Below are 12,666 nucleotides of genomic sequence, written 5' to 3' on the forward strand. Positions count from 1 at the left end.
GTATGTACCGGTTGTTCCTTGTCAACATGTCTTTTAAAAATTTGGCATAGAGTGGCATCTGTTGGAGAGCTTCTCCAAAAGGCAAAGTGATCTCCAGTTTCTTGAAGATGTCAAGAAATCTGGCTAAGTGTCGCTCTTTATCCTTCTTGGAAGGTACCAATGGATATGGTACTTCCTTGCCTTCAACTGAAGTAATCTCTCTCTTTTTCTCTCTTGAAACCTCACTCTTGCTCTTCTTTTTCTCTTCATCAACCTTCTCTTTTTCTTTTTCATTTTTTTGATTTTTTTCTTTTTCTATTTCTTCTTTTTCTTTTTCTTTTTGTTTTTCTTTTTCTTGTTCTTCCTTCATCTTTATTTTTATTTCACTTTCTTTTATTTGTGTCTCTCTCTCCTGTTGGTCATCTTTATCTTCCACAACTTCCTCAAGTTCAATAAGATCAGAAACTGGTTCCAGTGCCGGCTCAGTTGCCAGCTGTTGTTTATATCCCTCCACTTTCTCTTCAGCTCTACCTTCATCAGCCTGAGTTGCCATTCTGCTCCTTGTCATTACAGCTTTACATTCTTGCGGAAGCAAAGCTTTCCAAGTTTATTTTGATGATGCCAAAGATTCAAGCCAAGAATCAAGAGTCAAACAAGTTTCAAAGAATCAAAGAGTTATTCAATCAAGAATCAAGATTCAAGAAAAGAATCAAGAAAAGACTCAAGATATGCAAGAACCATTAAGATAAGTATTAAAAGAGTTTTTCAAAATATTGAATAGCACAATTTTTTTCAAGAGAATTTTTCAAAAAGAAAAATCTTTTACCAAAGAGTTTTACTCTCTGGTAATCGATTACCAGAAGGCAGTAATCGATTACCAGTAGCCAACTTTCTTTTCAAACTGATTTACAAAGCTGTAATCAATATGTAATCGATTACCAATGTTTTAAAACGTTAGATTTCAAATTTAAAGAGTCACAACTTGTGATAAAACATTTTCAAATCATTTCAAACTTGTGTAATCGATTACTCAATACTTGTAATCGATTACTAGTGTTTCTAAATGTTGGTTTTCAAATTTAAACATGAAGAGTCACATCTGTTGATGTGTAACCGATTACACTACAATGGTAATCGATTACCAGTGACTTATTTTGAAAATTAAATTACCAAAAGTCACAATTCTTAAGGTGACTAGTTTCTGAAGATTTTTCAAAAGTTACAACCTTTAAAGTGACTAGTTTTCAAAAGAGTCACAACTTTTAAAGTCTAGTTTTCAAAAGAGTCACAACTTTTAAAAAGTGACTAGTTTTGAAGAAATTTCCAAGAGTCATAAACTTTTAACTTGAGTCATCAAATGAATATAAATATGTGACCATGGCATGAATTTTAAAGTGATAACTTTCAAATTTCTTTCATTCATTCAAAGCATTCTTCTTAGAGTTTTTGTTCAATACTTTCTTTATTCATGAAAAGTTCATTGGCCAAAAACTTTTTCTATTCTTCTTCTTCTTTCCTTCTTCCTCTTGCCAAAAGATTCAAAGGACTAACCGCCTGAGAATTCTTTTGTTTCTTCCTTCTCACTCTTGCCAAAAGATTCAAAGGACTAACCGCCTGAGAATTCTTTTGATTCTTCCTCTTCCCTTTAAACAAAAGATTTCAAAGGACTAACCGCCTGAGATATCTTTTGTTTTCCCTTACAAAGATTCAAGGGACTAACCGCCTAAGAATTCTTTGTCTTAACACATTGGAGGATACATCCTTTGTGGTACAAGTAGAGCGTGCATCTACTTGGGTTGTAATACTGAGAACAAGAAAGGGTACATCTCTTGTGGATCAGTTCAAGTGGAGTGTACATCCACTTGGTTGTTCAAAGAGAACAAGGGAGGGTACATCCCTTGTGGATCTTTGCTTGTAAAGGTTTTTACAAGGTTATTGGAAATCTTAAGAACCGGTGGTTGCTTGGGGACTGGATGTAGGCACGGGTTGTTGCCGAACCAGTATAAATCTTGTGTTTGTTTTCTTCTTCCCTAGACTCTTTACTTTTCTGTTATGTACTTTTTATTTCCACTTTACTTTTGTCTAAGTTATTGTTTCTGTTCTTTACTTTCTAATAACTTAGTAGTAAAGCCTAATTGAATTTAGTATAAATTTTTAATTAGTCAAGACACGTTCATAATTAATTCAACCCCCCCTTCTTAATCATTCTGAGGCCACTTGATCCAACAATTCTTCCTTCAGATTCTTCTTAGTATTTGCAGTAAAGTTGCTTGTTGGCCTATCCGCCAATTGCTTTGAGAGCTGGCCCACTTGGACCTCCAGATTCTTAATGGCAGACTTTGTGCTCTTCTGGTTTGACATAGATACCTGCATAAATTGAGCTAGAGTCTCTTCCAGCTTCGTTGTTCGATCATAGAGACTAGGCCCTTGCTATTGTGGCCTTGTAGATGGACCATCCTGGTCTTTGTTGAATTGGTTACTAGGGTGATTTTGCCATTGTCTCTGCTGTGAATTATATGGTTGGCCATGCTGAAATCTGGAATATCCACCTACATTGAAATTTTGTCTTGGCTGGTTCCCCATATAATTGACTTCATGAGCTGGTTCTTCATTGGGGATACAACAGCCAGAATTGTGAGCTCCACCACAGATGGCACACCCTGCAACCTGCAAAACATTAGATGGTAAAGATTGCGCAGAATGTATTTGAGTTGGCAACTTACTTAGTGTTTCGGTCAATGCCTTCAATTGCTTGGACAACAACTTGTTCTGTGCCAACAACGCATCTTGCGATGTAAGTTCCATAAGACTTTTCTTTGTTGGTATGTGGGCTCTATCTCTGAGAATAGCAATGTCACTTGCAGCCATATTTTCAATAAGATCCATGGCTTCTTCAGGGGTTTTCAACTTTATCTTTCCCCCAGCAGAAGCGTCTAATAGCTGCTTGGACTATGGCCTTAACCCATCAATAAAAATATTGAGCTGAATAGGTTCTGAGAATCCGTGAGTGGGTGTCTTTCTCAATAGACCACAGAATCTTTCTAAGGCCTCGCTCAGGGATTCATCTAGAAATTGGTGAAAAGAAGAGATGGTTGTTTTTCCTTCTGCAGTCTTAAACTCTGGGAAATACTTCTTCAGAAATTTCTCAACCACTTCATCCTAAGTCTTAAGAGTGTTGCCTTTGAACGAGTGAAGCCACCTCTTAGCTTCTCCAGACAATGAGAATGAAAACAAGCTCAATCGAATAGTATCTTTAGGCACACCAGCCAATCAAATAGAATTGCATATTTCAATGTAAGTGGCCAGGTGTGCGTATGGGTCTTCATTTGGTAGACCATGAAACAGATTATTTTGAATCAGTTGTATCAAAGAAGGAGGATATGTAATTGTTTGTGCCTGAACCCCTGGTAGTACAATGCTGGTGAAAAATTACGACACACTTGAACTTGAGTAATCTTCAAGGGTCACTCTCCTTGCCTCTTCAGCCATAATAACTTCTTCAATTAAATTTGTATAAGATTGCCCTGTAATAGGATAGCTAGAAGATGACTCGGAAGATCGAGGTTCTTCTTTTGGAGTTACCGCTGCTTCTAAGTCCTACAAAAAATTTCTAATTCTTTCTACGTTGCGCCTCCTGCAAGTAGCATTAATTTCCAAATCAATGGGGATCAAATCACCTGCAGTAGATCTTCTTTGCATACAAAAGAAACAGAACAACAATTATCCAGTTAAAAAGAACAATGAATGTATAGTAACTAAAATATGAACAAAAAGAATCAATGAATCAAAGAGAAAAATATAAAGCAATGCCGTAAAACTGAACTGAACTCTTCTAATGAATTAAGTTCCCCGGCAACGGCGCCATAAATACTTTGTTCACTCTCCCATATGGTTCCTTTTTCTCCAATTTTCAACAAATATAATCAAGGGAAATGAAACACTGGAAAGCGCACCTGGTCGTCAAGTATTTAAAATTGAAACGGAATGATCCGAGTATCAAACTCAGGGAACTTGCTTATTAGACAGAGTTTTATTCAGAAGTAAGGCATTGTTGGAACAACATTGATAAATGATGGTTAAAAATAGAAATAAACTACTTCTTTGATAAAAACAGTAAATGCAAGTAAGTAAAAGTTGACAGTAATAGGTAAAAAGCGTTAGGTCTTTCTAATAAACAAGCTAATGCATATGAAGATATTTCTCTAATCAATCATGCTTTTGTGTTCTATGTTGTAGCCTAAAATACTAAACCTCGATCCCTCATAAGTTTAGACTAATTTAACCTAAGCTTCATCCGCAGATCCCTCTTGTAAGACTAGGCTTAACTTAAACAGCATTGTCGTAATAGCATATTCAGAAAACCAAAACCCCAACAATCCATCCCTGGTAATGTGGTTATTCAGTCTTACTTCTATCAAGTTGTAAGGCAACAATACATTTCCCAATGCTAAAGTCACCTAATTGTACACACAAATGGGTGATCAGACCAAGAGCATGCAGAAATTAAGCATTGAAAGAAGCATTGAACACATAAAACACAATTAATTAGATATTAAAGTAATTACATCAGTTGTTCCTTAGAAATCCCCAACAAGGGTGTTTAGCCAGCCATTACAGAAAAACCCTAACACAAATGAGATTGAGAGTACAAAATAATTGTTCCTTACACAAGAAGGGGGTTCCCTCCTCCTCTTCTCAACATCTCACAATCACTCTACAACTCACTAATCTCTCTCTAATTAAAGAACCCAAGGCTTCTCTGCAAAGCTGCTCCTCTTGCTGCCTCCAAAGCTTCTATCTCGAAATTTGTGCCAAAATATGCAGCTCTGGTCTCTCAAAATTGTACCCTAATTCTGACAATTCAGGCTTTAAATAGGCTCTAAAATTGTGACATCGTGCTTAGCGCCACCCTCGCGCTTAGTGTGAGTAAGTGGATTTGGGCTTGGCGCCAGTCGTGCGCTGAGCCTGGCAAGAGACAAACGTCTCGCTTAGCGAGCTGATCTCACACTTAGCGCATGGCCTTGATCCTTTTGCTCTTCTAGATTCCCTTATCATGCTAAGCACGCTGAAGTTGCACTTAGCAGTGGATGCACGCTGAGCCCAAATGGTGAGGTGAGCGCAACTGCTCCCTTTAGCACTTCAAGATTTTAGCCTCTTTTGACCTAAAATTGTGTAAATTTTATCATTAAATCACATGGGAGATACTCTAGACAGCTATAACAATAAAACAAGATTTATTTACAAATCCCTACAAAATAACTATAAATTGGGGAAACTATAAAAGTTTTGGAAAATGTTTTCTATACAAAAGTTAGTCGTATAAGACGACTAATAGACAAATTTAAGGAATTAAAGCGGTCCCTACTTGTTGATGGATTATCCATGGTATATAAGTTTTTTTGTGACATTTTGATGGATTAAATTTGCTTTAAATAAATGTATTTATAACTGTTACATGTAGGTTACCATGGATAAGTGAATGAATATAACCGACATGGGTTATGTGATTGCATCAAGGTATAATGTCATCCTTGTTTCTCTTTCTCTTCAACAACGCATGACATTTTTTTTATCTTAGAAGTCAACCACCAAGAGATTGTTCTGTGCATCGCGTTGTATGTATCGGTCATGTGTATGACAATCATTTTATTTAGGTAAAAGCATGATAATCATGTTTGTGTAATTCATGTAAAAAAATATGTTATGATAATTTGAATGTGTATGTCCCTATGTAACAGGTATTTCTGAGAAACCGTTGTCCCTTACTACCAGTAACTTTGTTATGGTCTATTCATTGTCATCATCAGTCAAAGCAGTGACCTACACCATATATTAGTAGAATGTAGTAGTATACAAATTTTTCTAGGTTGAAAACAAACTTTGTTGATTTAGGGGAAGATTGAACATTTAGTTACTTATGGGGTTGTCATGTAATACCATAATATACGTTTGTTTCATTCAACATTCATATAATTATCTATTTTACTTAAGTTTCAAATGGTATATAATTATTTATGTTTTAGTGTTTTTTATGACAAAGTTATGTGACTAATGAGGGTTTAAGGTTACTTGACTAATTAGGGTTCAGGGTTACTTGATTACCTAGGGTCTAGTGTTACGTGACTAATGAAGGTTTAGTGTTACTTGACTACCTTGGGTTTATGTTTACTTGAGTAATGAGGGTTTAGGGTTACCTCACTAGCTAGGGGTTAGGATTACCTAACTAATTAGGGTTTAGGGTTACCTGACCACTTAGGATTCACTAATTAGGGTATAATGTTACGTGACTAACTATGGTGTAGGGTTACTTCATTAATTAGGGTTTACTATTACGTGACTAATTAGGGTTTAGGGTTATTTAAGGTTTAACATAATAATGTAATTTGGTGATTAATTTTAAAATTCACATACAACATAAATGAAAATTAATAAAAAGCTTATCAAATAACATTAAATAATAAACATTGTTTAGTCATATTGCATACATAATTGATATAAAACCTAAAATATCCTAAAAGTCTTCATGTGTCTTCCATACGTTACTTTCGTCTCGATCGAACATATACATTTTCTTGCACAGTCACACCTCTTGCGATCCTTAGGCAGTCTTCAGTGACAATGTATGTTTTTGTTCCTTTAGTGACTATCCTTAGGTTGATCAACCGTTCCAACTTTTCAGCTATTGTTTGGCAAGCCTCCTAGGACATTGACAACAAGGAAAAAAGTTTACACTTAATGCATGTTCAGATAAAATGAGTAACAGACACAATTGAAAATATATTTTACCACTGCATGTCGAGGCTGATCTACATCAGTAGGTGCATCTGCAGGTGGTTCATCCATAGCCACTACGGCCATCGGCTGCTAAGGAAGATCTGGTTCAATAAATGCGTCATTGTGTACCACAGGTGGATGTCTAGGAGGATCCCCGGGCAGTGCCAAACTCATGAAAGGATAAGATATCATATAAAACCACTCTATGTAGTTTGTTGTACACTATCCAAGCGCAACACATATCTGACTCACCAATGCAAGGTATTCAGAAAACCGAATCCATCTACCATCAATATCTTCTATACATAGAGATGGTCCAACAGGGTGTGGAGGAATGGCCTGCACATACCCAAATTGTTGTGCAACCTTCTCTAGTCGGTGTATGACAATAGATGGACCCCATCTGATATGTCTGGAAAATAAAGAGATTAGCTCAAACTCTCTTAATGCATGGTGGTCACCATACAGAATCCAACACACAACATCAGACATCAATTTATCCAAATGTTTATGATACGTCGACACTAGTAATGCCTTCCCAGACTTCCAACAACAAGCACTTGGTTTCTTCTCATGATAATCCTCAACAACAATAAAAGAAGCAACAAAAGGAAAATGCTTGTAGATCCAACACTGCACATATTTTAAAAACAAGAAAAAAAATCAAAACAATACTCAATAAAAACCACAAAACTAAAAATAAAATTTAAAATAAATTGTAATTACCTATAAAAGTGTGATATATCTTGCAAGTTGCCTGGCGCTGCTCTTTGACGTATCATTCAAATTTTCATACATATGGACCAATGCGATAGCTCCCCATGCATAACTTCCAGTTTGGCTGAGGTCACGAAAGGCATCCAAGAATATCACATGCATGTGAGTGACACTCTTATTAGCAAAGAGTGTGCAACCTACTAGATGCAAGAGATATGCTCGAGTTACTACAGTCCACTATGTTGCGTCACATTTGCTACGATAAATGTCTCGCAACCAAGATAGTCAAACATATGCTCAATGGCATTGTACTGTATCAACTCTTGCTTCTTTTGAACTAACTTCAAGCAATTCAACTAATAGGAAGACGACTTCGTCCACATGAAGAGCCTCAAATCTATGAAAGGTGCCTGTAATGGGCAGATGTAGCAACGATGCCACATCATCTAGGATGATAGTCACCTCTCTTACTGGAATATGGAAACTACTAGTTTTCTTATGCCACCTCTCCGCAAAAGCATATATAATTCCCCGATCACCAGTGTCAAAGGAACATGCGATTAGAGGACTTAATCTTGTCGCAACCACTAAGCCTTCAATCTCTGGAACAAGCCTACCAAAATTCTCTACCTTCCTTCCATGGGAGGACAACTTCAACTCAGGACTTTCCTAAAAATAAAAATTTAAAATCATTTGAACAATAATAAGAAATAGTTATCAAAATATTATTTACTTAAAAATATAAATACCTCTCTATTCCAAACTGTCACTATCATATGATGAACATAGTCCATCAAAACTGATGTGTCGTAGGGCCCGCTTAGAAACCCTCAGCATCATTAACTACATCAGCAGCAACTACCTCTTCAAGTTGTTCGTAGATCTCATCAGCTGCATGATCCACATGCTGAACACCCTCAGCAACAGGTGTAGCTTCTCGTTGTCTACGTGTAGATCCTATGGGCTTTTGCCACTGGGGGGCTTCATCTGCATCACGACTAACTTCTCTCCCTAAGGCATTTTTTATAATCCTGCTTAAAGCCTGGCCCAAACCATAATCTGTACATTTAAATAGTCATAACAATTAATGTCATCGTTCAAATAATACTTCAATCAATTCTATTTAATCATTCATAAATAAAAAATTATTTATTATTTTTTAAATAACTTTTTTATTACTTTTATATATTCACAAATAAATATAAAATTTCTTTTTTCAAATTTATAGACACAACACCACTAATTCTAGTAAACTTAAATTAATGACCAAAATCTAAGTACATTTTTGGTTTTTATTTCTAATAAATAACTATTTCATTTTTTTAACAAATTAGTATTTCAATACCTTTAAATATTTTCAAACAAATGAAGAAATTTGAATTTTATACTTCCAAACACTATTTATATAAATATTTAATACTATCAGCGTAATAATATATATACCACTATATCAATAAAAAATTAAATTACTTAAATAGAAAATATAAATAAATTACTTATATTTTAAAAATAAATGCATATTTATACATTCATTTTTATACTTAAATCGTTTTACTTAAATAAAAAATATAAATAAATTACTTATAACAATAATATTTATACATTCATCTATAAATATACAAAATTCTAAAATTATTTATTAAAAACCAACTTCAAAAAAATATAATTAATTAAATATAAACACATAAAAAAATACAACAATATTTTTTATTAAAAAAATATTTTTACAACAAAAATATTAATTTATTTTTAATTATAAAAAATTAAATCAATTATTATTTAATTAAATATTGATATAAAAAATAAAAATAAATTATACGAATTAACAAGCCATATAAATTATTCAGATTCTCAATCCTTATTCACGCAAATATAGAAATAATAAGAGGGAATCCAGAGCACTTACGGTGGCAGAAAATGACGTCAACAACGGGGCAAGGAGTGGTGGCACGGACACTCAAAATTGCAAAAACAGCACAGAGGAGGAAGAAGATGAGTGAACAGTACACGTGAGAAAGAGCGAGTGGAAGTGCTTTTTAAAATTGGAAGTAAAGGACATTTTGATCACTTCACTTAATATATTGGGATGCACTGACTATTTTCTGGGTGCACAAAGTAAAAGCCACTATTTTTTGGGGCCGGGTCACATCAAAAGTGACTTTGCATGACTCATGACTATATATATTCGTCATGCTTTTGAAACCAACCGTTTAATTTAACTTTGCTTCATACCATTTTCTTCGTTCACAAAAACCTCATTCTCCACCTTCTCACAAAACGTGATTCCCCTTTTCCTTAATCTAAATCATACAGAGTCACTACATTTGAATTAAAGACCCAACAAAAAACACATTTACTATTAATTTAACTTCAATCTTAGTTTTCACTTCTCAACTTAATTAACCTCCCTCAAACCCCAATCAATCCCTGCCACGCAAACAATTTGCCCCTAGTTCTATTGCTACCAATAATTTCTTTTAAGAAAACGAAATAAAAAATGGTTCACACTTCAGAAGGCATTATCATTTGTCCATTGCGTATAAATAGAAGGACCAAGAAAACGATTAAGGTGTGAGGGGTGAGAAAGAGAAAACAAAGACCGAGTGACTCTCGCCGGAAAACGAAAGGGGAGGGGATTTTCCGGCGAGCATAAGATCATGAACAGTCATCGGCGGAGAGGGAACAAGAGGGGGCGGCGATTGGTGAAGTACGAGGAGTTGCCGGCATACCTGAAAGACAACGAATTCATCTTAGACCATTACCGGTCGGAATGGCCGGTGAAGGAGGCATTGTGGAGCGTCTTCATGTGGCACAACGAAACCTTAAACATTTGGACGTGAGAATTTTAAGTTATTTATGTTATGCTCTTGTTCGTTATTTTAAGCATAGGTATCAGAGTTTACCACAACTCACTATCCTGTTCGACCAAATGAGCTAGACCGCTTGGTATGTTCTTTGTTCATTTGTTTTCTTATGCGAACACAACATGTGTTTTTTTGGGCAGGCATTTGGTCGGATTTTTTATTTTTGCGGCGATGATGGTGCTTGGAGGTTGTCTGTCGAACAAGTTCAAGGCACCGGCGATGAAGTTGCTCACGATGGGGAAGGAAATCAACGGTTCTCGTCCTGCCACCACGGGATTCTTGGTTTGTTTGTTTGTTGTTCGTTCTTATTTATTTATGATTCTCTGATTCTGAAAACTACAACAGGGACGGTGGCATGAGGTTTAAAATAAGGCGCGCTAGAGATGTTGGGGATGAAACGAAAGTCTCCCATTTTTATTTTTTAAGAACGCGTTTGTCATGCCTAAGAAAAAGAATTTACTTCATTTCTATTTTTCACAAATTTTGTTTGATTAAATTAAGAGGTTCGGTAAAAGAATTTATTTTACTAACTTATACTATATAAGCTATAAATTACTTTATACCTTATATGTTTATATATTTTTTTTAAAAATTCCTTACCGTTTAATATTTTATTTTTAAGAGAAATGTAAATAATATACTATTTAATATATTTTTTTAAATATACCTTTTATTATTTCCTGAAGGTTATTGAAAATTATAAAAATGTGAGTTTCACTCTTTTTATTTAACAAACTCTTATTCATAATTTTATAGTTTTTAATTAAACTTAAATCAATAATAAAGTTATTATAAATTTTTTTACAGCACAATGATTTCCTTACTTGCTTTTACATTATCAATCTTCTCTAACTTTTTGAAAACAGTTCCTTACTGTTTTAATTTTAATAAAATATTTTATTTTTAAAATTAATAAAATATTTTATTTTTAAAATTAATAAAAAATTATAAAACTATAATAATTATGAAAATATTTTTTAAAATAAAAACTTCATAAATATATATTTTTATATTTATCAACTACTTCAAAAAGTAATTTCATTGAATATTTCCAATTCAATAAATTAACTTATCGGGTAGTTTTATAATATAACCTAAAACTACTCATAAAGAAGGTTTGAACACGTTATCCTTTTTATAATTGTAACTATACAATTCACGCAATTCATATCAACGGTTATATCTTGCAAACCGCTTATTATTATTTAACTTCTATTTTTTTTTCGTTTTCTTTTTAAAAAATTATAGAGGCCCGGAGTGTCTCTTTTCTCCTTATTATTATGGGAGCTCTAAACATGAAACAAACTCACTAGTAATTCATTCCATGTTGATTTATCTATTTATTTATTTATTTCAGGATTCACATTTGAGACACATATTGGTACAACCCATCATTCATGAGCTGAGAGATGATGGTGCAAAGACAATTCCTATATGGCCATGGTTCGTTTTCTTAGCTGGAGGAATGGGCTGTTTGGCTTCTAGTACTCTTTCCCATCTTCTGGCCTGCCACTCAAAACCCTTCAACCTGTTTTTTTGGCGTCTAGATTATGCAGGAATCTCTCTTATGATAGTGTGCTCCTTCTATGCTCCAATTTACTATGTCTTTTACTGCAATCCCTACATAAGGACTTTCTATTTGACCTCAATATCTGTGCTTGGAGTCCTAGCCATCATCACCCTTCTTGCCCCTTCACTCTCTTCCCGTCACTTACGACCCTATAGAGCATCTTTATTTCTTTGCATGGGGTTTTCAGGTGTCATTCCTGCTGTTCACACTCTAGCAACCCATTACGACCACCCGCATGTTGTTGTTGCGCTCGGGTATGAGCTTCTAATGGCAATTCTATACACTACCGGAGCTGTGTTCTATGTTACTAGAATACCAGAGCGATGGAAGCCTGGGGCATTTGATATTGCAGGCCACAGTCATCAGATTTTTCATGTTTTTGTTGTTCTTGGGGCGCTTGCACACACTCTAGCCACACTACTTGTAATGGAATTTCGACAGGGATCACCCACCTGTAACACTCAACATTGTCAATAGTTGTCAACATTCTATTCTTGTTGGTTGTTTCCTATTGGATTGTCATTCATGGAAGAAATGGCTAGCTAATTATGAGCCGCCACACCAGTTCATGTGTATATTAATTATTATTTATATACTAGAAGCAGACAAGTTTAATTAATACTACACAGCTATATTTTGCACCCTTACTCTACCGGAAAAAAGAAAATGAAAAACAGCCTCTCTTAACTCCTTTGGATAACTAAATAAAATTCATTTGAAAGAAAAATAAAATTGAAAATTTGAGGAATCAACAAGACGTGA

At 34.7% G+C, this 12,666-nt stretch overlaps 1 protein-coding gene across 1 annotated transcript; it reads left to right on the forward strand.

The window, feature by feature from the left end:
- The first annotated feature begins 10,505 nt into the window (after window positions 1–10,505).
- Window positions 10,506–12,395, forward strand: LOC114410767 (heptahelical transmembrane protein 2-like). The gene is made up of 2 exons (XM_028374697.1): window positions 10,506–10,616; window positions 11,692–12,395. The coding sequence occupies exons 1-2, from the start codon at window positions 10,506–10,508 to the stop codon at window positions 12,379–12,381; spliced, it is 801 nt and encodes a 266-aa protein (XP_028230498.1). The 3' UTR covers window positions 12,382–12,395.
- Window positions 12,396–12,666: the final 271 nt, after the last annotated feature.

This window comes from Glycine soja, chromosome 4 (genome assembly GCF_004193775.1).
Source record: "Glycine soja cultivar W05 chromosome 4, ASM419377v2, whole genome shotgun sequence".
Classification (NCBI taxonomy): domain Eukaryota; kingdom Viridiplantae; phylum Streptophyta; class Magnoliopsida; order Fabales; family Fabaceae; genus Glycine; species Glycine soja.

Bases quoted from the DNA above. Each gene is read 5' to 3' on its own strand.
- LOC114410767 (XM_028374697.1), top strand. From the start codon at position 10,506: ATGATGGTGCTTGGAGGTTGTCTGTCGAACAAGTTCAAGGCACCGGCG. The intron at 10,617-11,691 runs GTTTGTTTGTTT...TATTTATTTCAG, and splicing joins CTGCCACCACGGGATTCTTG to GATTCACATTTGAGACACAT.